The sequence below is a fragment of the Cibotium barometz genome, chromosome 41 (genome assembly GCF_041138505.1).
Source record: "Cibotium barometz isolate CiBa-2024 chromosome 41, ASM4113850v1, whole genome shotgun sequence".
Lineage (NCBI taxonomy): Eukaryota > Viridiplantae > Streptophyta > Polypodiopsida > Cyatheales > Cibotiaceae > Cibotium > Cibotium barometz.
In genome coordinates this window covers 21258146-21285118 of record NC_141086.1, presented here as the reverse complement: position 1 = coordinate 21285118, position 26973 = coordinate 21258146, and the positions used below count along the sequence as shown (strand labels likewise).

The 26973-nt window shown below is 45.9% G+C and overlaps 1 protein-coding gene across 4 annotated transcripts in view; it reads left to right on the top strand.

The window, feature by feature from the left end:
- The window catches only part of RAD51D (DNA repair RAD51-like protein), a 65575-nt gene that overhangs the window by 9441 nt on the left and 29161 nt on the right, over positions 1-26973 (top strand). For all 4 annotated transcript variants that reach the window (XR_015262980.1, XR_015262979.1, XR_015262981.1 and 1 more), the window contains exons 3-5: positions 9525-9604; positions 9716-9831; positions 10367-10448. Coding sequence is in view for 1 of the 4 variants with exons in the window: in XM_086780114.1 (XP_086636240.1) it covers positions 9525-9604; positions 9716-9831; positions 10367-10448 (278 nt within the window). In the remaining 3 variants the exon portion in view is untranslated. The remainder of the gene's footprint in view (positions 1-9524; positions 9605-9715; positions 9832-10366; positions 10449-26973) is intronic.

Genomic DNA, 26973 nt, shown 5'->3' with positions numbered 1-26973 from the left:
GCTTGCCAGTGTGGGACCAGCCCCGCCTAATCCGTCAATGAAGCTTGAGATCTCATCAATGTAGAGGCCGAAAAGAGTGGGTGATAGAGAGCAGCCTTGTTTCACCCCAATAGTGCTGGAAATCTCCTGTGATGTACCTCCTGGGGCTCTCACTCGTCCGGTGATGGACTGTAACATGCAACGGAAGTATTCGTTTAAGGATCCTGTCACACATATTCTCACATTGCCTTATGTATCCTGAGTTTTGCGAGTTTAGCAATCCACTTTTATGACTTCAAACTTTAAGAGATTTGAGAGAGAGAGAGAGAGAGAGAAATTGTACACCGTATGGGGTCCCGAATTATCCACTGAAGGCCCCCCTATCGTGTTACCGGAATAATATTTGTTTTATTACTTTGAAGAGACTGACTTTGGACTAACGATAAGCCAAACGCAAGATCTCTGAGGACCAAGAGTCGGGCTGAACTGTACATTGCTGTAGAAGCACCAATGATGACCAATCTCGAGCCTATGCACTCTTCCCAATGGAACAAGTGAAGGCTGCAAATCTATGGTTGAGGTGTGGACTGTTTGGGACTGTTCTAGGCTATGTATGAATGCTGAAAATGAATATGAATGCCGAGTTTTACCTTCACCAAAGTGCTGTAGCAAAACGATGAAGATAAGGATGCTGAAAACTGTATGTATGCTGAAAATGCAAGGTGACCTGAAGGGCTGAATGCTGTAGATGCTGTGTTTTGATGAAAGAAGGCTGAATGCTCATGCGTTGATGCTCCTACGTACTGATGGATGAAACGCTGAGGGCTGATATGCTGATTGCTCCAATCGCTTATGCTCCTTGGGCTGAAGGCTCCAAGCGTTGAAGGTTTGTTGGCTGAATATGATATGAATGAATGAATGATGCAATGATCAACTATTTATATGGGCTTTTGATGCTGGTCGGCCGGCTACCGAGCTGGCCGAGTGCATCATGTCTTGTCTAAATGGATAAATAAGGTAAAAATGCCAATTAAATGCTATAAATTATGGGAAAAATATTGGAATAATACTGAGTAATATTCTGATGCTTCTGCCATGGTCTATGTGGTCTTATGTGCCTATGGGATGAATGATATGCAAAATGCAACCATGAGTTGATGCAAACCCTAAGGCTTCTATTGACTCTACATGCATGAATGCATCTCTTCAAGTGGGTTAAGGGACTTGGACTGACTGATTGACTGACTGTCTAAGGCTGAGGAATGACTTACGTAGCTCGTTCCTGACTTATCCTGGATTGAGGATTACAATGGGGTCACGGCGTACGACAATTATCATCCTAAAGGGTGCTAATAATGTACAATGTTGCACTGATGATGATGAGTCATCTTGTCACCATGCACTACAGTGCAGAGTGCATGTGACATTCTCTCTTGCTTAGCTTGGCGGTAGGTTCATGGCTTCAAAGTAGTCCGCCAACAACTGGGGGTACTCTTGAAAGAACTCCTCGTCTAGTCAAACGGCTTCGTGGGTACCTCGATCTTGAAACTTTGTATAGAACTGAAGTATCCGTCGACCGGCACCATGCCTCCAACGATGAAGAAGGATCTGCTCAGGCTCTGGCTGCTATTCATCTGAAACATCCAAAACTTCTGGTCCAACATATGGTTTTAGCCAAGAAACATGGAAAACATCATGCATTGTCCAACTGTTAGGCAACTTCAACTTCATGGAGACATCACTTATCTTTTTAACTAAAGGTCCAAAACTACGGAAAGAAAGCTTGGGACAACGTTTGCCCACTTGTTTCAATCTTTGTTTCATGATGTGCAGATAGACCCAATCCCCTTCCTTGAAGCGGACATCTCGTCTAGACTTATTTGCTTGTTTGCTATAAGCTTCCTGTGCTTTAGTCAAGCGGTCCTTAACTGACTCAATGGTTTTAGAAAATGCTTCGGTCGTTTTGTTAGCCTCAAGAGATGGAGACACCAATCTTGTCAACAAAGAAGAGAAACGGTGACAAAAGGCTGCTTCATACAGAGTTCGTTCGATACTGGATGAATGAGTATCGTTCAAGATGGCTTGGACCAATGGAAGATAATGTTTCCATTTGGACTGCTGGTCATGACAATATGACTTGAGAACATCAAAGGCCAACTGGTTATAGATTTTTGTCTGGCCGTCTGTTTGTGGATGGAATGCACTAGACAACTGAAACTTAGTTCCAAAGTTTTCGAATAATGCCCTCCAAAAATGCGAGGTAAACTTGGAACCTGTGTCTGAGGTGATGGTACTATGTAAACCACAAATGGGGTACCAATGTTTGAGAAAAAGACGGGCTACCTCCTCAGCTGTGGCCGTATGCTTGCAGGGGATGAGCATGCAAAACTTACTGAAGTGATCCACAATGGTAAAACACTGAGTGTTATGGGATCCGGTGGATGTTGGTAGAGGCTTTACAAAGTCCATAGATATGTCGATGAAAGGTCCGTTGATGTATGAATGCTGAAAATGAATATGAATGCCGAGTTTTACCTTCACCAAAGTGCTGTAGCAAAATGATGAAGATAAGGATGCTGAAAACTGTATGTATGCTGAAAACGCAAGGTGACCTGAAGGGCTGAATACTGTAGATGCTGCGTTTTGATGAAAGAAGGCTGAATGCTCATGCGTTGATGCTCCTACGTACTGATGGATGAAATGCTGAGGGCTGATATGCTAATTGCTCCAATCGCTTATGCTCCTTGGGCTGAATGCTCCAAGCGTTGAAGGCTTGTTGGCTGAATATGATATGAATGAATGAGTGATGCAATGCTCAACTATTTATATGGGCTTTTGATGCTGGTCGGCTGGCTACAGAGCTGGCCGACTGGATCATGTCCTGTCTAAATGGATAAATAAGGTAAAATGCCAATTAAATGCTATAAATTATGGGAAAAATACTGGAATAATACTGAGTAATATTCTGATGCTTCTGCCATGGTCTATGTGGTCTTATGTGCCTAATTTTATGCAAAATGCAACCATGAGCTGATGCAAACCCTAAGGCTTCTACTGACTCTACATGCATAAATGCATCTCTTCAAGTGGGTTAAGGGACTTCGATTGACTGATTGACTGTCTAAGGCTGAGGAATGACCTACGTAGCTCGTGCTTGACTTATCCTGGATTTAGGATTACAATGGGGTCACGGTGTACGACAATTATCATCCTAAAGAATGCTAATGATGTACAATGTTGCATTGATGATGATGAGCCACCTTGTCACCATGCACTACAGTGCAGAGTGCATGTGACACGGACTCATAGAGGGCGATGATGCTCCAAACCATGTTAGATGGGACTTTGATCTCCTGGAGACGGTGTAGGAGGCGGGCTCGTGGTACAGTATCAAAAGTTTTGCGGAAATCCACAAAGCAACAGTAAATCCTCTAATGTCGTGCTCTATCCTCCTCGATGATGGCATGGAGGGTGAAGATGTGGTCAAGGGTAGAATAGTTCCTCCGAAAGCCAGCCTGTCCGAAGGCTCTGCATCCCTGGTTCTTTGCAAATGAACTGAGCTCTGCCTCTAGCACTGATCCATAGAGTTTAGCCAATGTGTGGCCAATCATGATCGTCCTGTAATTATTAGGATCAAGTGGATCTCCGGTTTTGAGGATGGGGGTGATGGTGTTCGTGGACCAAGAGGGTGGAAATCCTACACAAAGGGCTCTATTGAACATGTAGGCTAGTAGGGGCGCCAGGGTATCATCGGCATGCGAGTGTTAGAAGTCATCTCCTGTCTATATTTATACACCAGGGCCTCTGTTGTGGGTGTGCCCGCCCTGTATAAGGTGTTTTATCATTTTTCCTCACTCCTCGTATTTTTTTCTATTTTTTTTCATTTTTTCTAGTGGTGGGGAGGGATGCCAGAGGTTGGCAGGAGCACTTCAGGGCTGGCCGACTGTCCCAACTGCAGTCCTGTGGGTGGCTGGCCGACTGCACACAGGTCATGCGTGGGCTTCTGGACTGCTGGCCGACTGGGTACATGCAGTCGTGGACATTTTCTATGCTGGCCGACCGCACATGCAGTCGTGGAGGCCTTCAGTGCTGGCCGACTGCTCTCATAGGGGCATATAAATAGGCCCCTTGGCCCCACCACTTCCTCATTCAGTTTTCTGCAGGATCTTGTGTATAGAGAAGAGTTTACACACCTATCTCTCTGTGTTTCTTGTGCTGTCTATTTTCTGCATTCTACTTGCTCTTGTCTACCCAAGTTTGGTTATCATTTCCGCTGCATATTCTGACATGGTATCAGAGCCCTAGGCTCGAGATAGATCTTGGGAGTTTTTCTGAGCAAGAGGGGGAGCGTTAGGCTGCTGATTGGTGGACTGTTTTGGACTGTTCAGGAAGAGAAGGTGCAAGAGGAAGGCGGGCTAAGGTGCTGGACAGCCACTTGCAGGTTTTCAGATTTTTTTTTCCCACCCACCCACCCTTTCAGGTTACTCCCCGCGATGGCAGATTTACTAGAGATGGCTGAGAAGCATGTGAAGATTCCGACTCTCCCCACGTTCCTAGTGGATCGTCAGTTGGACGGGTCCAATTATGGCATCTGGAAGGTCATGATGGAGTCGGTGCTGGAGTCATATGACCTTGCTGATTTTATCATCATCGGGGTTCCACGGCCGGAAGCTGAGGAAGGGGAGTTACTGTCGATGAGGAAGGACCGAGAGGCACAGGCACACATGTGGGATCGTGTCAACGCCAGGGTCCGGTCGTTTATTTTCCTCAACTGCACACCACAAGTGATCAATCATGTGAAGCACATGACGCTGGCGAGAGGCATATGGGAGCACTTGGCTTCTTTGTATAACAGGGTATCACCCATGAAACGGATCTCCTTGGAAGTGCAGATGCGGGTTATGAACCCTGCAAAGTCTTCGACGACGCGGGAACACATTAACAAACTGCAGGCCCTTCAGCAGGAAGTCCTACAAGCTGGGAAAGAGATATCATCTGAAGATATGGCCATCACTTTGCTTTCCCATTTGTCGGCTCAGTATTTTGCTTTCTATTCCTCGTTGATTACGAGTGGCAGGCTCAGCACCATAACCTGGGAGGAGCTTGTGCCAATGGTCTTGGACCAGGAGGAACAATCCACGAACCCTCCTCACAGCGGAGGTTCGGAGGCCTTAACTGGCCAACGGTCGAAAGGCCGGAATAACAACAAGGGCAAAGGGAAGGCTTCACCGGAGAAGTCTTCTGAGAAGAAGCCTGATTCAGAACGAGAGAAGCTGAAGGGCGAAAGATCTTGTAATGATTGTGGCGAGAAAGGCCACTATTGGAGAAAGTGCCATAAGCGGACAGGGAAGAGTGTTGATTCCTCAGCCTCAGCTGCAAAGACTCCGGCATTTGTGTACTTAGAGATGGTGGACTCCGATGCTTCATCATCTTTGAGCGAGGAGGCAGTTGGCTTCACCGCGAAGGATACCCGGGAATGGATTCTCGACAGTGGTGCTTCCAGGCACATGACTCCATCCCGTGACTTCTTTCTGGATCTGAAACGGTAGTCAGGTCGCATCTTTATTGGCGATAACTCCACTATTCCGATACATAGTGAGGGCCGGATGGAGATTATTCCCGACGGCAAGGGGGGCAAGCATGCTTCCCGTGTTCTTTATGTCCCTGCTCTGGGTTTTCATCTTCTGTCAGTGCATGAGGTATGCAAGACTGGCTTTCGGGTGGAATTTGAGGAGCATTCAGTTGCTCTAAGGGACCGTGAGACTGGCCAGGTTGTTTGGGAAGGCGGTGTGGAGAATGGTATCTACAAGCTCTCTGCACTCTCCACATTGACAGGTTCTCAGGTCGGAGATTTGTGTCACTTTCGTTTTGGCCACTTAAATGTGGATGCATTGAGGCGAGCTTTCCGGGACTAGATGGTGGTTGGCTTGCCAGATGTTGGTAGTAGGCAAGGGCGTTGCAGTTCTTGCATACGTGGTAAGCAGCACAGGGAATCCTTTCCGAAGCAAGCTTCCAGGCGGGCTTCGAAACCATTGGAGTTGATTCACACTGACTTGTGTGGACCTCAGCAGATACCATCTTTGGGAGGATCTCTCTACTTTATGCTGCTTGTTGATGATTGTACCAGATTCATGTGGGTCTACTTAAGGATTGGCACGTGATGGTGGAGAAAGAGTCTGGATTTCAGGTTAAGACTCTCAGGGCTGATAAAGGAGGTGAATTCTCCTCGACTGTATTTTTCAGATTTTGTGCAGATCATGGCATCAAAAGGGAACTGGCCAATACTGGATCGCCTTCGGAGAATGGAGTTGTTGAACGCAAGAACAGGACTGTGGTGGTGATGGCGAGGACCATGCTGGAGCATCGTGATCTTCCTCGTCCACTTTGGGGTGAGGCTGTGGCAACGACTGTCCACACCATCAACCGATCTCCGACGACTTCAGTACCCCATATGACTCCATTTGAGGCATACTTTGGCAGGAAACCTGATGTCTCGCACTTCCGTGTCTTTGGGAGTGACGCGTATGTACATATTCCGAAGAAGCAGAGGGGGAAGCTTGACTCCAAGTCCCGCAAGCTGGTGTTTGTGGGGTATAACTCTCTTTCCAAGGGATACAGGTTGTATGATCTAGACATGAACGAGATTGTTGTCAGCCGGGATGTGGTCTTTGACAAGCATGTTCCAGCATCCACTGTCGAGGAGCTGCCACTCCTTGGAGATCCAGAGGAGTTTGATGATGATTCCCAGACTATCATTCCAGTTGATCCACCTCAGTCATCACAGGAGGTTGAGCGCGCAGCTAGAGTAGAGCCCCCGCGATCACAGGAGGCTCCACGATCTGTTCGAGTACCTAGGTGGTTGTTGGACATCCTTTGGGAGTCAGGTGTCACGGAGCTACCCTCCGAGTGGACCACAAAGGACGGCCCTCGAAGATCACATAGAGTCCGAGATAAAAGCAACACAACGGAGCTTCTTCAGGTGAACTATGCTCTGATGTCTCGTATCATGCGGGATAAAGAGCCCACTTCCGTAAAGGAAGCCCTTTCACAGGATACTTGGAGGAAAGCCATGCAGGTGGACCTTGATGCCATCGAGAAGAACCACACTTGGGAGTTGGTACCGAGGCCGTCGAAGCGGTCTGTCATTGGTGTCAAATGGGTCTTTAAGACCAAATATGCGTCTGATGGGTCGGTGGACAAACACAAAGCCAGGCTTGTGGCTAAAGGTTATGCTCAGCGGCCAGGCATCGACTCCGAGGATACCTTTGCACCGACAGCGCGGATGTCCACGATTCGGACTGTTCTTGCCCTTGCTTCTTCTCAGAGGTGGCCCGTGTATCAAATGGATGTAAAATCTGCGTTCCTTAATGGTGACCTGCAGGAGGAGGTGTACGTTGAGCAGCCTCCAGGCTTTATTGTTCCAGGATCTGAAGGGATGGTTTACAGGTTACGTAAGGCCTTGTATGGTCTTAAGCAGGCTCCCAGGGCTTGGAATCAGAAGATTGATTCCTTCTTTATTCAGACTGGATTTCAGAGATCGGTTGTAGATCCGAACCTGTATCTCTTTCGGGAACGCGGCATGGTCACGCTTATCATCCTTTATGTGGATGATCTCATTCTCACCGGCGGTCATGTGGAGCACATTGGAGTGACGAAGGTTGCCTTGTCAAAGGAGTTTGAGATGACCGGTTTAGGCTTACTCCACTTCTTTTTGGGATTGGAGATCTGGCAGACCCAGAGGGGGTTTTTCGTCTCTCAGTAGCGGTATGTTCATGAGTGGCTTGAGGCCTTTGGGATGGAGAACTGCAAGCCTATTACTTCGCCGATGGACCTGAACACAAAGTTAACCGTTACTGATCCTTGTGAGCCAGTTGATGCCTCGCAGTACAGGAAGTTGGTTGGTTCATTGATCTGGTTCATTGATCTGGTTGCTGAACACCAGATTGGACTTGAGCTTCTCTGTGGGGCTGTTGAGCTCTTTTATGCAGACACCATTGAAGTCTCATTGGGACGCAGGATTGCGGATCTTGCGGTTCTGCAGAGTAGGAAGGATCTGGGACTCTTTTACACAGGAGGGAATGGAGTCAAGCTCCAAGGTTGGAGTGACTCAGATTGGGGAGGAGATCGAGACACGAGGAGATCTACTTCAGGATACAGTTTTACCCTTGGGTCAGGAGCAGTTTCTTGGAGCAGCAAGAGGCAGCCAACTATTGCCCTTTCTTCGACAGAGGCAGAGTACCGGGCTGCTTGTGGTTCTGCTTGTGAGGTTGTATGGCTGCGGAGGCTGCTTGGCGAGATTGGGTTTCCACAGAGGGAGCCCACAGTCATCCAGTGCGATAACCAGAGTTGTATAGCTATTGCTCGGAACCCGGTTTTCCATGCCCGGACCAAGCATATAGAGATATAGTATCACTTTGTACGTGAGAAGATCTTGGCTGGTGACGTCTTGCTACTTTATTGTTCGACGGAGGACAATGCGGCGGACCTCTTCACGAAGTCTGTACCTCAGGCTACGCTCAAGCGGCACTCCAGCTCCCTTGGGTTGGTTTCACAGCCAGGAGCTGAGAGGGGGTGTTAGAAGTCATCTTCTGTCTATATTTATACACCAGGGCCTCTGTTGTGGGTGTGCCCGCCCTGTATAAGGTGTTTTATCATTTTTCCTCACTGCCCGTATTTTTCCCTATTTTTTCCCATTTTTTCTAGTGGTGGGGAGGGATGCCAGAGGTTGGTAGGAGCACTTCAGGGCTGGCCGACTGTCCCAACTGCAGTCCTGTGGTGGCTGGCCGACTGCACACAGGTCATGCGTGGGCTTCTGGACTGCTGGCCGACTGGGTACATGCAGTCGTGGACATTTTCTATGCTGGCCGACTGCACATGCAGTCGTGGAGCCTTCAGTGCTGGCCGACTGCGCTCACCCCCACCACTTCCTCATTCAGTTTCTGCGGGATCTTGTGTATAGAGAAGAGTTTACACACCTATCTCTCTGTGTTTCTTGTGCTGTCTGTACTCGGCAGTTAGTCCCTCATGATCCTGGGCTCGCCCATTGCATAGTCTACGAATGGCCTTGAGGACCATGTCCTTTGTGAAGAAGGTGGAGGTGGTGAGACGGGGATCTGGTGGTGGGGGTAGGGGTGGTTGATGGGGTTATGATAGAGGGAGCGTGCATAGGAGTGCCATGTGTCCGGGCAGGTGATATGTGTGGTAGGGCGAATATTCTCGAAGTTTCCTCCAGGCCTCTTTGCGGTTCGGCCCTAAGAAGAGTCAGTATAACTCATCCTCTTTTCGAGCATAGAACTCCCGTTTCTTGCGTTGGGTGAGCCGTTGAGAAATCCGTTGCGCTTGGCGCTTCGTGATTTGCCCAATCCGTACCTCATGCTTAAGACGGGAGCGTGTGGAAGGTCATAGGTTGCACAGTTGCACTTATCACATTATGTGTAGGACATAAGTTGGGGGACCTGCTTTTGCTGTATCGGATGATTTCTTTTATGCTGCTCAATCCATCAGCTAATTTTAGTCTTTGACTATCAAGTTGTCTATTGCATCAGTGGAAGATTTTTTGGTCCATGATATTTATAGTCTGGTTGCTCTGGCCGAACATCAGTCAGACGCAGATCCGTACAAGCAGGTAAGTTTGAGGCTCGGTTCCAATCTTCTGAAGTGACTTAGTAATGTCTTAATATCGTTAAAAGCTATCCACCTTAAGACTTCCTTGAAGACTTTTTGTAGTGTTTTGTAGGCTGTGGCCGACATCCTTTTATTTCTAGAGGAGAATCATGCAGTGTGGCTAGATGGTGTGGATTTGCTCAACTTGATGCAGGAGACAGTTTCCATTCTTCCAACAGGCTGTAAAAGGTACTGACATGTCAGCTCTTCAAAGGTCTTTGAAGGTCAGGATCTAGAATTGATAGGGGGTCTAGAGCCTACATTAGAGGCAAGCTTGGAAGGCTTGCGTATCTTGTTGCAGCTGGGCTATGGAGGGAAGATATGCTAATCGTATAGTTTCTCAATCTCATATAGTCTCTCATGCTCTTATATGAACACATATAGCCTCATAGGGATCTAGAATGCCACATAGAGCATCTTCAAGGTTGCAATGGATCAGAGCTTTGAGGGCCAAGGTCATCATTGATATATTATTTCATAGTTCTAATTACTTTGTTTTAACTTTTTCATAGTTCAAATTTTTCTGTTTTAACTTTTCTTCTCTTGTAGTATTGTGCCAATATGCAAGAGGGACACAAATTTTTCTGTTTTAACTTTTCTCCTCTTGTAGTATTGTGCCAAATTTTTCTGTTTTAACTTTTCTTCTCTTGTAGTATTGTGCCAATATGCAAGAGGGACACAAACAATTGGGAATACTCTCATGTACTACATTTTGATCCGACAGTTTGGATGACCTCCTGCAAGGTGGATTGCGTGATGGGACAGTGACAGAGCTAGTTGGTGCATCGTCCTCTGGTAAAACACAAGTATGATTTTAGAGAATTGAGCATTGCAAGCATGTGTAGTATTAACTTTTACTTGGAGATAATTACCTCACCTGTGCAACAATGAGTGGTGTTAAAATGTGATATGAACTGTGTTTCAAGGTGACGTTGAACTACATGGAGTCCTAGTCAGGCAAACCACTGGGTGACTATAGGACCATCCTCTCTTTGATAGTACAAACTGCAAGCAGGAACTACAAGGAGGATGCTATGTTGAACAGCAAAGCCATTTATCCTTTGAAGATATGGTCCTTTGCATCTACCATCCAGGCAGATGCTGTTCACACTAGGATACAGAGGATGGGTTTCAAGTCACAGCCTCATTGTTTTAGGAGCCAATAGTAGTTATGCATAAAGAGGCAAACTGTGATGGAAGATCATGGCAATCAATGAGCTTCACATCTGCTAGAAGCCCATTTGCTAAAGTGTTTCGCCTGATGAACTTTTTTGTTACTAGAAGGCATGTCATCTCTAGCTTGAACCTTGGCATAACAGCCATGAGAATTTAATGGAATGGTGGGGATGACATGGCCTCACGTCCAGCTTGAACCCTAGGCAGAGCAGCATTGAGAGCTTAATGCACACAGAGGCTCGAACTCATGTCCCAGCCAGAAGGCATGCCATTTCTAGCTTGAACCTTGGCATAGCAACCATGAGAATTTAATGGAATGGTGGGGATGACATGGCCTTATGTCCAGCTTGAACCCTAGGCAGACGAGCCTCGAGAGCTTAATGCACACAGAGGTTCGAACTCGTGTCTCCAGCTGGGCAGCATGGTATGATAGCGACTTGGGCAAGGCAGCATTAAGGCCCTCCCTTCTAGTGGGCCTCCTTTGCACAAGACCCTCCTCCAGATCTCGTTGCTTCACAGCTATATTTGTGTGAGAAGATGTTTTGATGTTCAAAATGGTGGAATTTAGGAAGGAAAAAGAGACATGGCATAAGGTAGATTGCTCCACCCCTCCTATATATACCTATGGAAATGTGTGGCATATCTGAACCCTTGTGTCCACACACATGAAAATCGCGGTGCCCGGGGGACTAGGGCCTTTGACACACTTGTTGATACCATCAATGCATATTAAAACATTTAAACATGGCCACAACCTTAACACATATCCATCATCACTTTGCATAAAACATAAAGGCTGGACAAAACATCCACACAAATGCTGAAAATGGAGCTTGCACACGTGACACTGCATAGAGGCCGGAATGGTCCGACCCCCCCCACCCCGCCTCCCCCTTGGAATATTTTATTACCCAAGGAGAATGTAAAAGATTTGAGGGCCTTACTCTCCACGAGAGATGCCGGATTATTCATATACAAATGCCATAACAGAGCCCAACACGAGGCAACCATAAAATTCAGCCAGCACATAGCTGTAGAAATGCCGAGCCAACAATATAAACCATATACCTCCATGTGGGTACTGATTCTTCCCCAAAAACCACGGGTCTTCATGCAATAGAGCTGGTACAGCAAGTACAACTCTCCATTCAGCCAGTACAACAAGTACGATGGTTGGTACTGTTAGTAGTCATCTCTTGTCTGTACCATAGTACTCACAGAGGGCCTTTGTTGTGGGTGTGCCCGCCTAGAGTATTTTCTCATTTTTCCCCATTTTTCATGTATTTTTTCTATTTTTATTGGTCGTATAGGGCTGTCTGTACCGGCCGATTCACACTGTGCTGGCCGATTGAGCTTTTTTTGCTGCTCGATTGAACATGTGCTGGCCGATTGGTTTTTATCCAGTCGTGGACATGTGGCCAGCGTGTCGGCTGATTTTGGGCTGGCCGATTGGTCCCATAGGGTGGTAATACCACCCTTGCTCCCACCTCCATTCTTCGGGCCCTATTTAACAAGGCCTTGTGTCTCAATGCAAACAACTTAGCTTTCCGCTCAAAAAAATAAAAATAAAAAAAATTGAAAGAAGACGCCCACGGCAGCGACCAACACTAACTCAAAAAAAATAAAGGGGAGAACCCACGGCCAACAACTAGCGCATTTAAAAAAAAAAAAGCTCACCAGCTTGGCGTGTTGTTTTTGACCAGCATTCTGTTCGCTCTAGCTTGGTTCATGATCCTTCATTACCTGTTGATCATCATGGCCTCTGCACCTCTCAATGGCAATATTCGCCACACAGTTCTCAGGTGTGATCTTTCCTTGTGCGTGTAAACATTAATATGTGGCATTTTTATACTTCAGAAACCCGCCTCTTCATTGTTTTTCGGGCACAACATCTATCCGGGGCCAATATTACTTGTTATGGGCTGAAAACATCAACCCATATTCGTTGGACACACTTCATCGTCTTTCAGTAAATTTTTCTACGGTGGTGGCTTATGGCCGAGGGCCCATACGAGTTCAGCTTATTCAGGACACACCCTCTCCCGTACCTGTAAACTTTCCTGCTCCAGTGCTAACTCTTACTCCTCCAGCCTATTTTCGAATACAGGTTGCCACACCCACATCCCGTGATCGAGAATTTGACGTGTGGATTTTCAGGATACATACCTCGCCCCGAGACCTGCATCATTACAGCTTCCTCTTGGAGCGGCACCCTTATCTTGGCCTCGCCATTCCGGAGGCATCTCTCGTCTATCACGAGATTAATACTTACCCTGAGCAGACTCCTTTGGAATTCAGTGTTCGACGTTCCACACCCACATATACTCCTTGGACACCCACTTTTTCGCCACCAGCTGCCAGTCCCAGTCCTAGCCCTTTGCTCTCTCCTCTTGATCGACCACGCTACACCGGGTGGTCTATTCTTGCTCCTCCTTTGACAACCTCGCCTCAGCCTTCCTCCATGGCACCCACTCGCTCTTTTGGCGATGGTTCTCACTAGGGCTCAGCAGTGCCAACTGTAACGGGAGGCGGACGCGTGTATTGGAATCGTATAATTGTGAACAAGATTCTGAGCACTTAACACTTGAGCATTACAACCACAAAGCTGAAAATGACAGTACACCACATAAAGGGGCCGATGATAGGCTGACCCCCCCCCTTTAGGTTATATTACCAAAAGAGTCTGCAAGTACAAGTTTACGGGTGCCTGGGGATTCACCACCAGCCTGCACCTGATTCTTCCAAATACATCATGAATGAATACATTTCAAACAAGAGAATCTGTAGGTACATCCGCCCTACACACAGGTAGATCCGCCCTGCACAAGCCTCTTCACAGGTACATCCGCCCTGCACAAGAGTATCACAATCCTCACAGGTACTCCGCCCTGCACAAGATGTAAATGGATCTTTAGGCCCTGTTTCCACGCGAGAAACTGATCCAGAAACCTGTGTTCTCCGCGAGCAAGTGTTCCCAATGCTTGCCCTAAACACCTGTTACACCAGGAATCCTTGAGACACATCCATGCTCACATATTCCATTGCTGTCCGGCCTGTTTTCTGCAATAACCAGTCCAAAACAGCAACTTTCCATCGCGAGAATTCCACCTGTAAAGGGTCCTACAGCCCTGTGGAGGTCCCTAGAGCTGTCCTGTACTGTCCAAGTTGGCTTTGGACACCTGTAACCAGCCCAAAACTCGCAATAACCAGAAATTACAGGTCTGAAATTTACCAACCAGCCCTTTAGAAGAGTGTGGGGATCGATATCCAAGCTTGTGTGAGTCCGGGAAGCAAGCAACCAGCCCTGTAGCAACTCCCAAAGCTTCAACCAGCTCTCCAATGTGTTGAATGATGAATAAAACAGCCCAAAAGGCCTCTTGAAGGAGGCGCCTTTCTCCAGTGCCACCTATGGGGCTTGGTGGGTTCACATACAGGCTGACAAGTGTCCCCATAAGGTGTCCAGGTAGGTGTCCAGCCCATAGTGCTCCATTTGTCCTGTTTGTATAAGTTTAGGTCCAACCAAATGGGAAATGGCCATAAGCTGTCCGGACTTCATTAAATTTGGTCCAACCAAATGCGAATGCATTATAAGTTGTCCGGCCACTTATTAATGAGTGTGTACCTGCAAACCAATAAACTTTAGTAGTAAATGAAATAAGCTGTAAATTGAGTGTGGACGCACTTACCACCTGCAAAACCCATAAGCCCACAGTTTTAGGCCCAAACAGGAGTGCACACACGTGTCCACAAGGTGCCCGGGCGTCCCCGGTCCCTCGGACTTCACAAGCCAAAATAACAAGCATTGTCCAGGCAGCAAGACAATGTCACACAAAGTAAAATAAAGTTATGGCATGCATCATTTATGCATTGTGCACATGTAAACTTGGAGAACCACCTATCATCATTCTTGTACTTGAAAATATTCCGCCTGCCATCATAACACACCATGTGTGCATGGCCGGAATCCACACGGGCACCGCCCGAAAGTCCACAAATGTCCTGCCATGTCCTTGGACTCATATGCATCCACTCATATGATCCATACACATGCCCAGGTATAATACATACATGCATCCGCATGTTTCTAGGCCTGACACGCATCCGCATGTCCCTAGAATATAGGGATTTGTGACACCAACAGGAGCTTCAGCAAAGTATTCCAGTTGCTTCCCCTACCATGGTGGATGAACCAATCATTCAAGACGAACTTGCTCTCACCCAATGGCAGCAAGAGATGCAGAACCAAATGGCAGCTATGCAAAGTCAACTCCAGAAGACTTTGGAGACTCTTACGTCGCAGATGGAGTTCCGACACTCTCAACTTGCGAGTTCAACGGCTTCGAGCGACGTACCAGTTCCGGACACCGACATATTCTCTTGTCCATGGCTTATTATATTATCAGGATCGCATTTGTGTTCCTCATAACACAGGTATGCGTAAACTCTTGGTAAAGGAACATCATGAGATTCCTTATGCAGCTCATCGTGGTATCAACAAGACATATCGGTTGTTGACAGCTTCTTATTATTGGCCTCAAATGAAACAAGATGTTATAAAGTTTGTTACAACATGTTTTTCTTGTCAATAAATGAAAGCCAGTAGACAAGCTCCAGCTAGTCTTCTACAACTACTTCCAGTACCAAATGAACGTTGGGAAAGTATCAGTATGGATTTCATTACATCTTTACCTCGTTCATCGAAAGAAGATAGCTCAAGCTTCGGATATTGCTTCATTATTTCTTTAGTACGTTATCAAGATACATGGGATGCCAAAGTCCATTATTTCAGATCGAGATCCTAAGTTTATAGGACATTTTTGGACTTCACTTTTTAAGTCACTTGGCACAAATTTATTGTTCAGTTCAGCCTATCATCCACAGATAGATGGCCAAACTGAAAGAGTTAATCAAATTCTTGAAGAGATGCTTCGATATTATATTCAGTCTTGCTTAGCATCTTGGGAAGATTATCTACCATTGATGGAATTTGCTTGTAATAATTCTCATCACACAACAATAGGAATGAGTCCTTTTCAAGCCGCTTATGGTCATACACCAGTTGTACCATCAAACTTTGTTCTTCAACACAAGGTGGCATTAGTAGATCAGTTAGTTCAAGAAATGCAAGATGTTCTTCTTCAAGTTCGAGATCAGATGATTCGAGTTCAAGAACAATATCAACAAGCAGCTAACCAACGTCGCCGACATGATGACTTCAAAGAAGGTGACATGGTTCTTTTGTTTGTTGCTCCTCATCGATTTAAAACAGGTGAAATTAGTTTTTCCAAAATTGCGACCATGTTACTATGGTCCTTTTCGGATTATTAAGAAGAATTCTCCTTTGAGTTATAAGTTGGAGTTATCACTTTCATGGGGAAAGATTCATCCGACTTTTCACATATCATGGATCAAGAAGTTTGGACAAGGAGATTCTCCCATTCTAGATATTTCAGATTATGTTCCAGAGATTGAAGATGAGCATATGATCTTAATCCCAGAAAAGATTCTTGATGTACGACAGAAAGAAACTCGGCAGAAGATTATTACAGAATTCTTAGTACAATGGAAAGACTTGGATGATTCAGATTCAACTTGGCAAAGTGATGAAGATCTACAACAGTACCCAGAATTACTTCAAGAGTTCTTTCGACAACAACAGTCACTCATATAACCATGGGTCTTATTTTAAGTTGGAGGGAATGTCACAATTGTGACTTAATCACCCTTAATTACTCTTAATTACCGTTAATCATTGAAAGGACACCAGTGAAGGGTCACACCTTGTCACATGGGTCATCATCAAGGGACATGTCTCTTCAAAGGGACACATCTATTGATTAAAGGACACACCTCTACGTCCAAAAGGCATAACTATTCATTCAAGAGTTACACCCTTTTGTCAAGGATGTGCCTCTTCATTTGTACCTCTTCGGGCCCTATTTAACAAGGCCTTGTGTCTCAATGCAAACAACTCAGCTTTCTACTCTCTAATTATCTTTAGTTCTTGTATTCTATTTTAATCATGACTTAATAGACTAGAAAGTCCTCACAAGCGTAGAGTCTTGCTGCGTGTGCTCTCAGTTTTCTGTCTCATATCCGTTGTGTATTTCGACATGGTATCAGAGCCCCAGGTTGCTTGAAGTTCGGAGATATTGGAGAGCTTGCAGGACTGTTGATTTCTTGAAGACCTTGGAGAGCTTGCGGGAGATTTGAAGAGCTTGCAGGGCTGCTGGTTTTTGGTGCTGATTGGAGACCTCTTGGGCTGTTCGGGACTTGGAGATCGGCCACTATTGGAGGAAATGTCCTAAGCGGAGCATCGAGAAGGGTGCAGATTCCTCAATAGTAACCATGAAGAGTCTTGCTTTTGTGCACTTGGAGATTATGGACACTGGCGTTTTATTTTCTTGGAGCAGGGAGGCGGTTGGACTCACCACTAGGGACACTCGAGAGGACTGGATTCTCGACAATGGTTCTTCCAGGCACATGACTCCTTCTTGAGAGTTATTATAGGATCTTCGAAGGCACGCAAGTCACATCCTGATTGGTGACGAGTCCACTATACCTATTCACAGTGAGGGCAAATTAGAGATCGTTCCCGATGGCAGGGGGGGAAGCATTCCTCCCAGGTTCTTTTTGTTCCATCTCTTGGTTTTCATCTGTTGTCAGTGCATGAGGTTTGCAAGATTGGTGTACGGGTGGAGTTTGATGAGCATTTTGTTGCCCTCCGGAACAAAGCGACAAGCCATGTTGTATGGAAAGGCGGAGTGGAGAATATGATTTACAAACTCTCGCACTCTCTCTTGCAGGTTCTCAGTTAGGTGATGTGTGGCAGTTTCGTCATGACCACTTGCATGTGGATACGCTGCGGCAACAGGCTTTTCGGGACCAGATGGTGGATGGCTTGCCAGATGATGGCAGTAGGCAGGAACATTCCAGTTCTTGCATTCGTCAGTCAGAGAAACCTTTACAGGTGAACTATACTTTATGTCTCGTATCATTCAGGACAAAGAGCCTCATGTAGTTGAGGAAGCTCTTTCCCAAGGGACTTGTAGTAGGAAAGCCAAGCAAGTGGCAGACGGTGACTTGCAGGAGGAGGTGTCTATTGAGCAGCCTCCAGGCTTTGAGGTTCCGGGTTCAGAGGGGGTGGTTTACAGGTTTTCGAAGGCCTTGTATCGTCTTCAACAGGTTCCAGGACTTGGCATACCAAAGTTACAGCTGATGATCCTTGTAAGCAGGTTGATGCCTCTTTGTATTGGAAGCGGTTTGGTTCATTGATTTGGTTGTTGAACATCAGATTGGACTTGAGCTTCCTGGTGGGGCTGTTGAGCTCATTCATGTAGATGCTTTTGATGACTCATTGGGACGCAAGATTGCGAATCTTGTGGTATTTGCACAGTACGAAGGATCTTGGACTCTTCTATGATACTAGAGGGGCAATGACGGATGGAGTTAGACTCCAAGGTTGGAGTGACTGAGATTGGGGAGGAGATCCAGATATGAGGAGGTCTACATCAGGCTACGGATTTACCCTTGGCTCAGGAGCTGTTTCATGGGGCAGCAAGAGCAAACAACTTTTGCCTTGTCGTCTACAGAGGCAGCGTACTGGGGTGCTTGTGGTGCTGCTTGTGAGGTGGTAAGATTGCAGAGGTTACTTGGCGAGATTGGGTTTCCACTGGCAAAACCCATGGTCATCCAAAGTCACTTTGTTTGTGAGAAGATTTTTGTTGATGACATCTTGCTAGAGTTTTGTTCGACGGAGGACAATGCGGCGGACCTCTTCATGAAGCCTCTACCTCAGGCTATACTCCTGTGGCACTCTAGCTAACATCCAGGAGCTGAGAGGGGGTGTTAGCAGTCATCTCCTGTCTGTACCATAGTGCTCACAGAGGGCCTTTGTTGTGGGTGTGCCTGCCCAGAGTATTTTCTCATTTTTTTCCATTTTTCATGTATTTTCCCTATTTTTACTGGTCATGGGGGGCTGTTTGTACTGGCCGACTCACACTGTGCTGGCCGACTAGTTTTTTATCTAGTTGTGGACATGTGGGCAGCCTGTCGGCTGATTTTGGGCTGGTCGACTGGTCCCATAGGGTGGTCCACCCTTGCCCCCACCTCCTGTAGTTGTACCGGATCTTGTATATAGTAGAGTTTATACAGCTCCTCTCTCTCTCTCTCTTCTGCGTTTGCTCTTCTACACTCAATTCTGCGTTTAGATTCAGGCTGGTGGTTCTCTCCTGCATGTGCTCGTCTTCAGCGTAGAGTCTTGCTGTGTGTGCTCTCAGATTTTTGTCTCATATCCGTTGCGTATTCCGACAGGTACAACATATACAATGTTTGGTACATCAAGTACAATGTTTGGTACAACAAGTATAGTGGTTGGTACAGTAGGTACATTGGCTAGTACAGCCGGTAGAGGGTTGGTACAGGGGCTGGTACATCAGGTACAGTGATTGGTACATCAAGTACAAGGGCTGGTACAATAGGTACAACGGTTTTAGTATTTCTTCGCGATGGAAGCCTCCAAAACAGTCCCCAACAGCCGGTATTCTTCATGGGCAGCCTTCAAGAGAGAGAGAAAGAGAGTAGTCATCATTAGTGTCAAATCCCCACGGATCTCCTCGTGATCGATCTTGGTTCGAGACTCGAATCTTGCAAACAAACGAACAAACAAACAAGGGGGTGCAGGCCTGACTCACCTCCCAACCATGATAGCCGTGGGCAAGCCCACAGTCTTGGCTGTCCCCACCGAGCCACGAGCAGAGCTAACTAGGTTGACGTACCGACCAATCTCCTCCTCGCGACGTCCCATACCGCCACGAAGCTGCCCTCGCGGGCCTTGAGATTGCTGCCGGCCTCGGCTGCGTAAAGCAGGTGCACGTCTGCACTAGATCCAAGCTCCAAGACCATAGAGCTCTCACAAACTTGCGAGACTCTCTATGTCTCAATAACTAACCTTGGCCACCCTTTTATAGGCTCTTGGCCGGTCATCGGGCGTCCACACTTGGACGCCCGCCCGTCCATACTTGGGTGCCTGCCCGTTAGTATATCCCTAACTCAGCTCGTCAATCAGCCTGCCTAGTTCCAAGCTTCCCCAAGCCTTGAAACTAGTCTTGCGTGCGTGTAGCACACGGTAGATACACACTGTGCACATGACATACTCCCCTTCCTCTAAGAGCTCACTCCTGAGCTCACTAAAAAGCCAGGATAATCTCTCTGAAGAGTAGTCAATGTCTCCCATGTAGCGTCCTCCTCAACACGATCCTTCCACTTGATCTTGTATTCCGTGATAAGCGTATTACGCAATCTTCGTTCACGAAATCCAAGAATCTTTTCAGGTTCGTGCGGAACAAATGTCATGTCCTCGACATCTATAATTTCTTGAGGAGTAACTAACTGATCTGCTCCACCCAGTACTTCCTTAAGTGTACTGACATGAAATACAGGATGAACTTTCACATGAGAAGGCAAATCCAATTCATATGCAACGAAACCAATCCGTCGTGTAACACGAAATGGTCCACAGTATCTAGGGGATAATTTCGGGGATCTACTTGTCCGTAAAGTCTCGGAATCTTTCGGAACTCGAAAATACACCATCGTTCCTTTAGAGAACTCTCTGGGTGAACGATGTCTATTAGAATAAAACCTGTCTCGGTCTTGAGCACTTCTAATAGATTCGTTCGCAACTTGTAACATTTCTTGAATATCTTGCAAAAAATTACGTGCTGCATCATGCTGAAGTCCTGAGAATCCTACTGTAACAGGTGATCTAGGTTGAAAACCATACATAAACATGAAAGGACTAAAACCTGTACTCGTATGCTTAGTACTGTTATATGCAAATTCTAACATAGGAAGATAATCCTCCCATGAACTCTGTCTTTTGGATACATATGCTCGAAGCATATCCTCCAAAATCTGATTCACTCTTTCGGTCTGGCCATGAGATTGAGGATGATCTGAGGAACTCAAATTCAAAGTTGTTTCCAACTTCTCAAAAACAAGTTTCCAAAAATCACTCCATAAACTTAAGAGTCCCTATCACTGACTATGTCCTGCGGTAACCCGTACAGTCTAAACAATTGCTCGATAAACTGCCATGCTAATTGCGTAGCTATAATAGTCTTCCGGGTCGGTAAAAATCTAGCCATTTTTGTCAAGCGATCTACCACAACCCAAATAGAATCGTGGCCTTGATGTGTTCTTGGCAATCTGGTAATAAAATCCATGGAAATACTTTCCCATTTATTGCCTGGGATTTGCAAAGGATGCAACAACCCAGCTTGTCTAAAGCGTTCAGCTTTATTTGCCTGACAAATTTGTCACTTGAGAACATAATCTTCTACATACCCTTTCATCTTTGGCCAATAAAAAGTGTGTTTCACTAATGATAGTGTCCTGTGTACCCTAGGGTGTCCAGCAGAAGGGGCGTCGTGACACTCCTTAAGAATCTTGGACCTAATGTTCGGGATCTGTGGTACACAAATTTTGTCATTACGGAATAGTAAACCATTCCGAATCATCCACTGGCCTCCTACAGCCTGAATAGTAGACTGCTTAATCATCGAGTCTTGGTCAATCAATGAGTTCCCGTCTTGGATCTTCTGCCAAAATGGACCAAAATAACTATCGGTCTTGCAAAGCCCTCTCAATGACTGAAATAAGTCAGTAGAAATCTCGGTGAACGACAAAGTATTCACCTCTCTAATCCGACTAAGCGCATCTGCAATACTATTCATGGACCCTTTCCGATAACAGATCTCAAAATCAAAATCTTGCATTAACTCTGCCCAACGAGCTTTCCTTCCTCTCAAATCATCCGCATCACACACATACTTGATTGACTGATGATCAGTCAACACCACGCACAGATTTCTGAAGAAAAACAACAAAACCGAGAAAAGAACGAAGTTGTTTCACTGTTCGTGGTATAGGCCAGTCCAGAACCTTCTGAACTCGGTTATAGTCAATGCTCAACCCATCGTGAGTGATCTTGTGTCCCAAGTAAATGATGTCGGTCATAAAGAACTCACATTTACTTAACTTAGCATATAGTCGATTGTGTCTTAAAATAGATAAGACAATCGTGAGGTGTCTGACATGATCCTCAAGAGTACGACTATATATCAAAATATCATCTAGGAACACCACCACAAATTTCCCCAAATGTTCACGAAAAAGATCGTTCATCATTTGCTGGAAAGTGGCTGGAGCATTGGTTAATCCAAAAGGTAATACGAGAAACTCGTAATGGCCATACCTAGTCCGAAAGGCGGTTCTTTCGACATGCCTTTCATGAATACGTATCTGGTGATAGCCAGTACGTAAATCTATCTTCGTGAAATATTTCGCTCCTGCTAACCGGTCAATGAGGTCATTTGATCTAGGGAGAGGATAACGGTTCTTAACGGTCAGCTTGTTCAATCTCTTGTAATCTATACACATCCTCCGGGTATTGTTCTTCTTTCTCCTGAGCAACACAGGTGCACCCCAAGGTGATTTACTTGGACGGATCTGACCCATCCTCAAATAATCTTCGAGTTGTTTAGCCAACTCATCTTCCTCAGCTTGGCTCATCCTGTAAGGTGGAATACTGACAGGATGAGCACTAGGGAGCAAATCAAAATAAAAAATATGACTAGACCAATCTATCTGGACTTCAAGAGTCTTAAACCACAATCTCTGATAACAAGTCTACATTCTCTAGATGCATTACATAGCATTCTAGAGTATCTTTGTAGTCCTGAATCTGGATTCGAAGCATCTCCACCTTGCGATCCCATACTTGCCTTCCCGCAGGTAAGCGTACCTCGTAGGTATGATCGCTGGGTGTCGTATCAAGACTCAATTTCTGCACAAGTTTGTAGTTAACAAAGTTGTGTGAGCTGCCAAGGTCTAGAAGAATGTGAATCTTATGGCCATTCACTTCTCCATAAACTCGGAGAAGATTATGCAAGCCAAATACTTTAGAATTGAACAGACAATTAGAACAAGTACTAGGGCGAGAAAGTACAGTAATTGACGTACCTGTCAAAGACAACTGGTTAGCTGCCTTTGGCTTGGATCCTGCGTTCGTCTTGGTACCCTTTTGCTTTGGGCACTCGTTACGCATGTGTCATTTTTCTTCGCAGATAAAACAACGTCCTTCCTTCTTGAGCTTTAAAGCCCTAAGGAGTCGTTTCTTCTTCGTTGGCGTCGAACTGGAATTCTTCGAAGGTTGGTCCGAAGACTTTCCTTCTGTCGTGTTAGCCATAGGTGCGGAGAACTTTCTTTTATGCTTGTTTCCCTGCTCGGTAACGCGTTTTGACTTGGAAGAGACCATCGTATCATCATAGATACGAGCTGAATAAATGGCCTCGTCCAATGTTTTACATTTGTTATTTTTAACCTGTAAACGGTACGAGTCTGGTAAACTAGCTATGAAAAACCCCAAAAGAGTAGTGGGATCCATCTTTGTAGCTTTCATCTGCAAGTCACGAAACTTCTGGAGGTAGACCTCATAAGTGAGGTGCTGCGAGGTCATGGTCAAAGCTGAAAACCGGGCAACAACATCATAATCATCCTCTTTCTTGAGGAATTCTTTCTTGAAGACGTCTTCGAATTGTGCCCAAGTCGTTGGCTTAGGGTTGAGTTCCTTTCACCAAAGCAAAGCTTTGCCGGACAGGAAACCTGCTGCTAACTGGATCTTCTTTCCATCATCATATGGATGAAACTGAAAGTGAACTTGCCACTTATGTAGCCACGTGTCCACTATCTCCTTGGTGCGTTGCTTTTGCTCGCCCCCGAACGGTTCCGGAGTAATGTTGGGGCGTAAAGCTGAAGCTAAGGTATCCATATACATTTTAATTATAACAAAATAGTGACCACTCTTACCATATTGTGCATAATGCAATTTGAAGTCCACCCCTGTATCATTGAATTATGAAAGTTTACCACCACCTCTTTAAATGCATCGGCATTATCAGAATTGAATGTCATGTTTTATAAAAGTGTGCCATACCCGAGAAAGTAGAGAGGGTAGTGGTCAAGAGAGCGATGGAGTTCTGCAAAGCTTGTATCTGGGCTGCGATTTGTGCCTGACGTTCCGTCGAAGAAGCTTCGAGAGCTACTTTGAACTCTTGGAAATCTGATTTTGACACAAAATCGTCAAAAAGATCGGCATCGGTACCTTTCGTAGCCGGCAAGCCTTCGCGTTTCACAAGGAGCTCCAATTCCGATTCTTGGGTCGACATTGTGAAGAGGGTACGTGGAGAGACCACTTAAGGGGTTTATAAAGATAGCCCCAAAAGCTAAAAATCTCCAAAAGCTAGGCTTAGCTTTTGCTTTTGTGTTTTTTTTTCTTGAATAAATAAATAAATATATATATTAATATATATATATATATATGGATATATATATTCTATACTCTTAAAAAAAAAATAAACACTTTGAAACCTTGGAGGAGGGGTCTTTTAAAACTTAAAAAAAATTTTAAACTCAAAAAAGCGAAAGCCCATAAAAAAAATGTGTGCTTTCACCTTTTTTTTTTCTCCTCCTGGATTAACTGCCGGCGTGTGTTGCTGGCGCTGACGTCAACCTGCGTTGCCCGTCTTGCCAGCGCTTGAGTGCGCATAGGTAGGCTGCGCCACCCTCGAGTACGCCTGGCCACAGGGCCACGTGGCCTGGGCTGGCTACGTCGCAGGACTGGCCTGGGCGCTGCCTGGCTGGCTACGCAGGCTTGGCCGCCTCGCTTGGCAGGCCTGGCCGCCTGGTCATGCAGGCCTGGCCGCTTGCTTCCCTGCCTGCGTACAAGTCCACCTGCGCACAAGGCTTGCATACGAACGTGTGCGAATGTGCTTTCTTGGCCGACTGTGTACTCGCCCGCCACAACGCTGCCCACAAACGTGGTGCCAACACGACCTCTAGCACGTTGTCCAACACGCCACCACGTTTCAACGCTTCGCATCTCTCTTCGCTCTCTCTCTCTCACTCGTTCAATGAAAAGCAAACATGCTTTTTTTTCTGTTTCTCTCCCTGCAGTTCATGCGACTGCACAAGCAACTCTCTCCTCTTCTTTGCAAAGCAAACGACCCTTCTAAGACTACCATCTCCCATCAACATGGGTCTCTTTGATGAAGAAAAACACATGCTGAATCTGAAAACAACAGTATGCACAGAAAAACAGCAAGCTTTTTAACACATACCTTCCTTCGACCTCATCTTCTCTACCTACCGACTTGCTCGTTCATGAGATATGCTCTAATACCACTGTCAAATCCCAACGAATCTCCTCGTGATCGATCTTGGTTTGAGACTCGAATCCTGCAAACAAACGAACAAACAAACAAGGGGGTGCAGGCCTGACTCACCTCCCAACCATGACAGCCGTGGGCAAGCCCACAGTCTTGGCTGTCCCCACCGAGCCACGAGCTGAGCTAACTAGGTTGACGTACCGACCAATCTCCTCCTCGCGACGTCCCATACCGCCACGAAGCTGTCCTCGCGGGCCTCGAGATTGTTGCCGGCCTCGGTTGCGTAAAGCAGGTGCACGTCTGCACTAGATCCAGGCTCCAAGACCATAGAGCTCTCACAAACTCGCGAGACTCTCTATGTCTCAATAACTAACCTTGGCCACCCTTTTATTCTCGGCCGGTCATCGGGCGTCCACACTTGGGCGCCCGCCCGTCCATACTTGGGTGCCCGCCCGTTAGTATATCCCTAACTCAGCTCGTCAATCAGCCTGCCTAGTTCCAAGCTTCCCCAAGCCTCGAAACTAGTCTTGCGTGCGTGTAGCACACGATAGATACACACTGTGCACATGACACAGGGTGCTGCTACATGGACTTTATCTTGTGGATTTGTAATTTTAGCTTAAGGAAAATGTGCTTCAAAATGATGAATAAATTGAGTAACAGCAGCATGATCAGTGATCACACTTAACATCATACTTACTAAAATTTGGAGAGGTTCATATGATAGTGGTGGAGGACAAGGTATTTGGAGCCCTCTTGGGAGGGGATGCCAAAATCTATGCCATGTCGGATTTGCATAGCCTCCCAGTCGAGTCTTTGCTGAAACTCTCGGTTGGTGGCTTCTTGACGGCGTTGATCTTCCTCATATTTGCGTGTGGCTTCCTTATCTCATTGTTCCTCCGCATGTCTCTGTTCTTTGTTCTTTTGCTTTTTTCTTGCTTCTTCACGTCTATCTTCGTCTTTTCTTCTCTGTTCCTCCATAGCAAAGAACATGTGTGCTAGATCTAAGATGCCTTCTTTGGGCTTCTCTTTCTCTGTGGCAGGCTGCATCTTGAGAGAATTTATTTGCTCCATTATTCTCAAGAGCCTTTCTGTGCTTGGGGGAAGCATACTTTCTGTTGGTTTTTCACTTTGGAAGATTTGTGCCTCCAAAACTTCTTGCTGGCTTTCTTCTTGATGTGATTTCTCTCTCGACATGGTGGAGGCCTGGGTGTTTTTTTCGGACTGCAGTATTACCATCCACCGGATGCTCTCACTATTTTAGGTAAGCTGGGTTGGGTCACCAACCTGATGCTCTGATGCCAATGTTACATGCATTGAGGTTGATCGTGATAACGTACATAAAGAATGCCAGTGTGTCACTGTGTACCCCAGTGCAGGGTGCACATGAACAAATATTCCTACAAAAGGTACTACTTCTGTGCACTGATGATCATGCCAGTGTGTCACTATGTACCCTAGTGCAGGGTGCACGTGACTTAAGAGTGTCAACATCATTTGTTTCCTTTCAACACTTGGAACAAGTGACATATGCATCCAATATTATTATGCATGTCTACACCAACTTGAAGATTTTGTCCCAAATAGTTTACTTGGATTTTCAAGCAAATTAATATGACACATGATTCTTATTGTATTCATGCTCACCTTGTTGTAGAAGTGTATAGATGTCTCTATCAATCTATATCATTGGCAGTGGCTAACATTAAACGTAATCCCATTAGAGTATCACACGTGTCTTTTAGGTAGGCAACTTTGCCAGCATTAAAATCAGTTTGAAATATTACTCCAGCACACACTGTAAACAATGAACGGAAATTGGCATCGTCTTCTTTTCAATTGACATTGTCTTCTTTAAACAAGCTTTGAGGTTCGTCTATCCACCCAGGAGCAATCGTATATTTTTGTCCTGTTCAAGAAAAGCAGG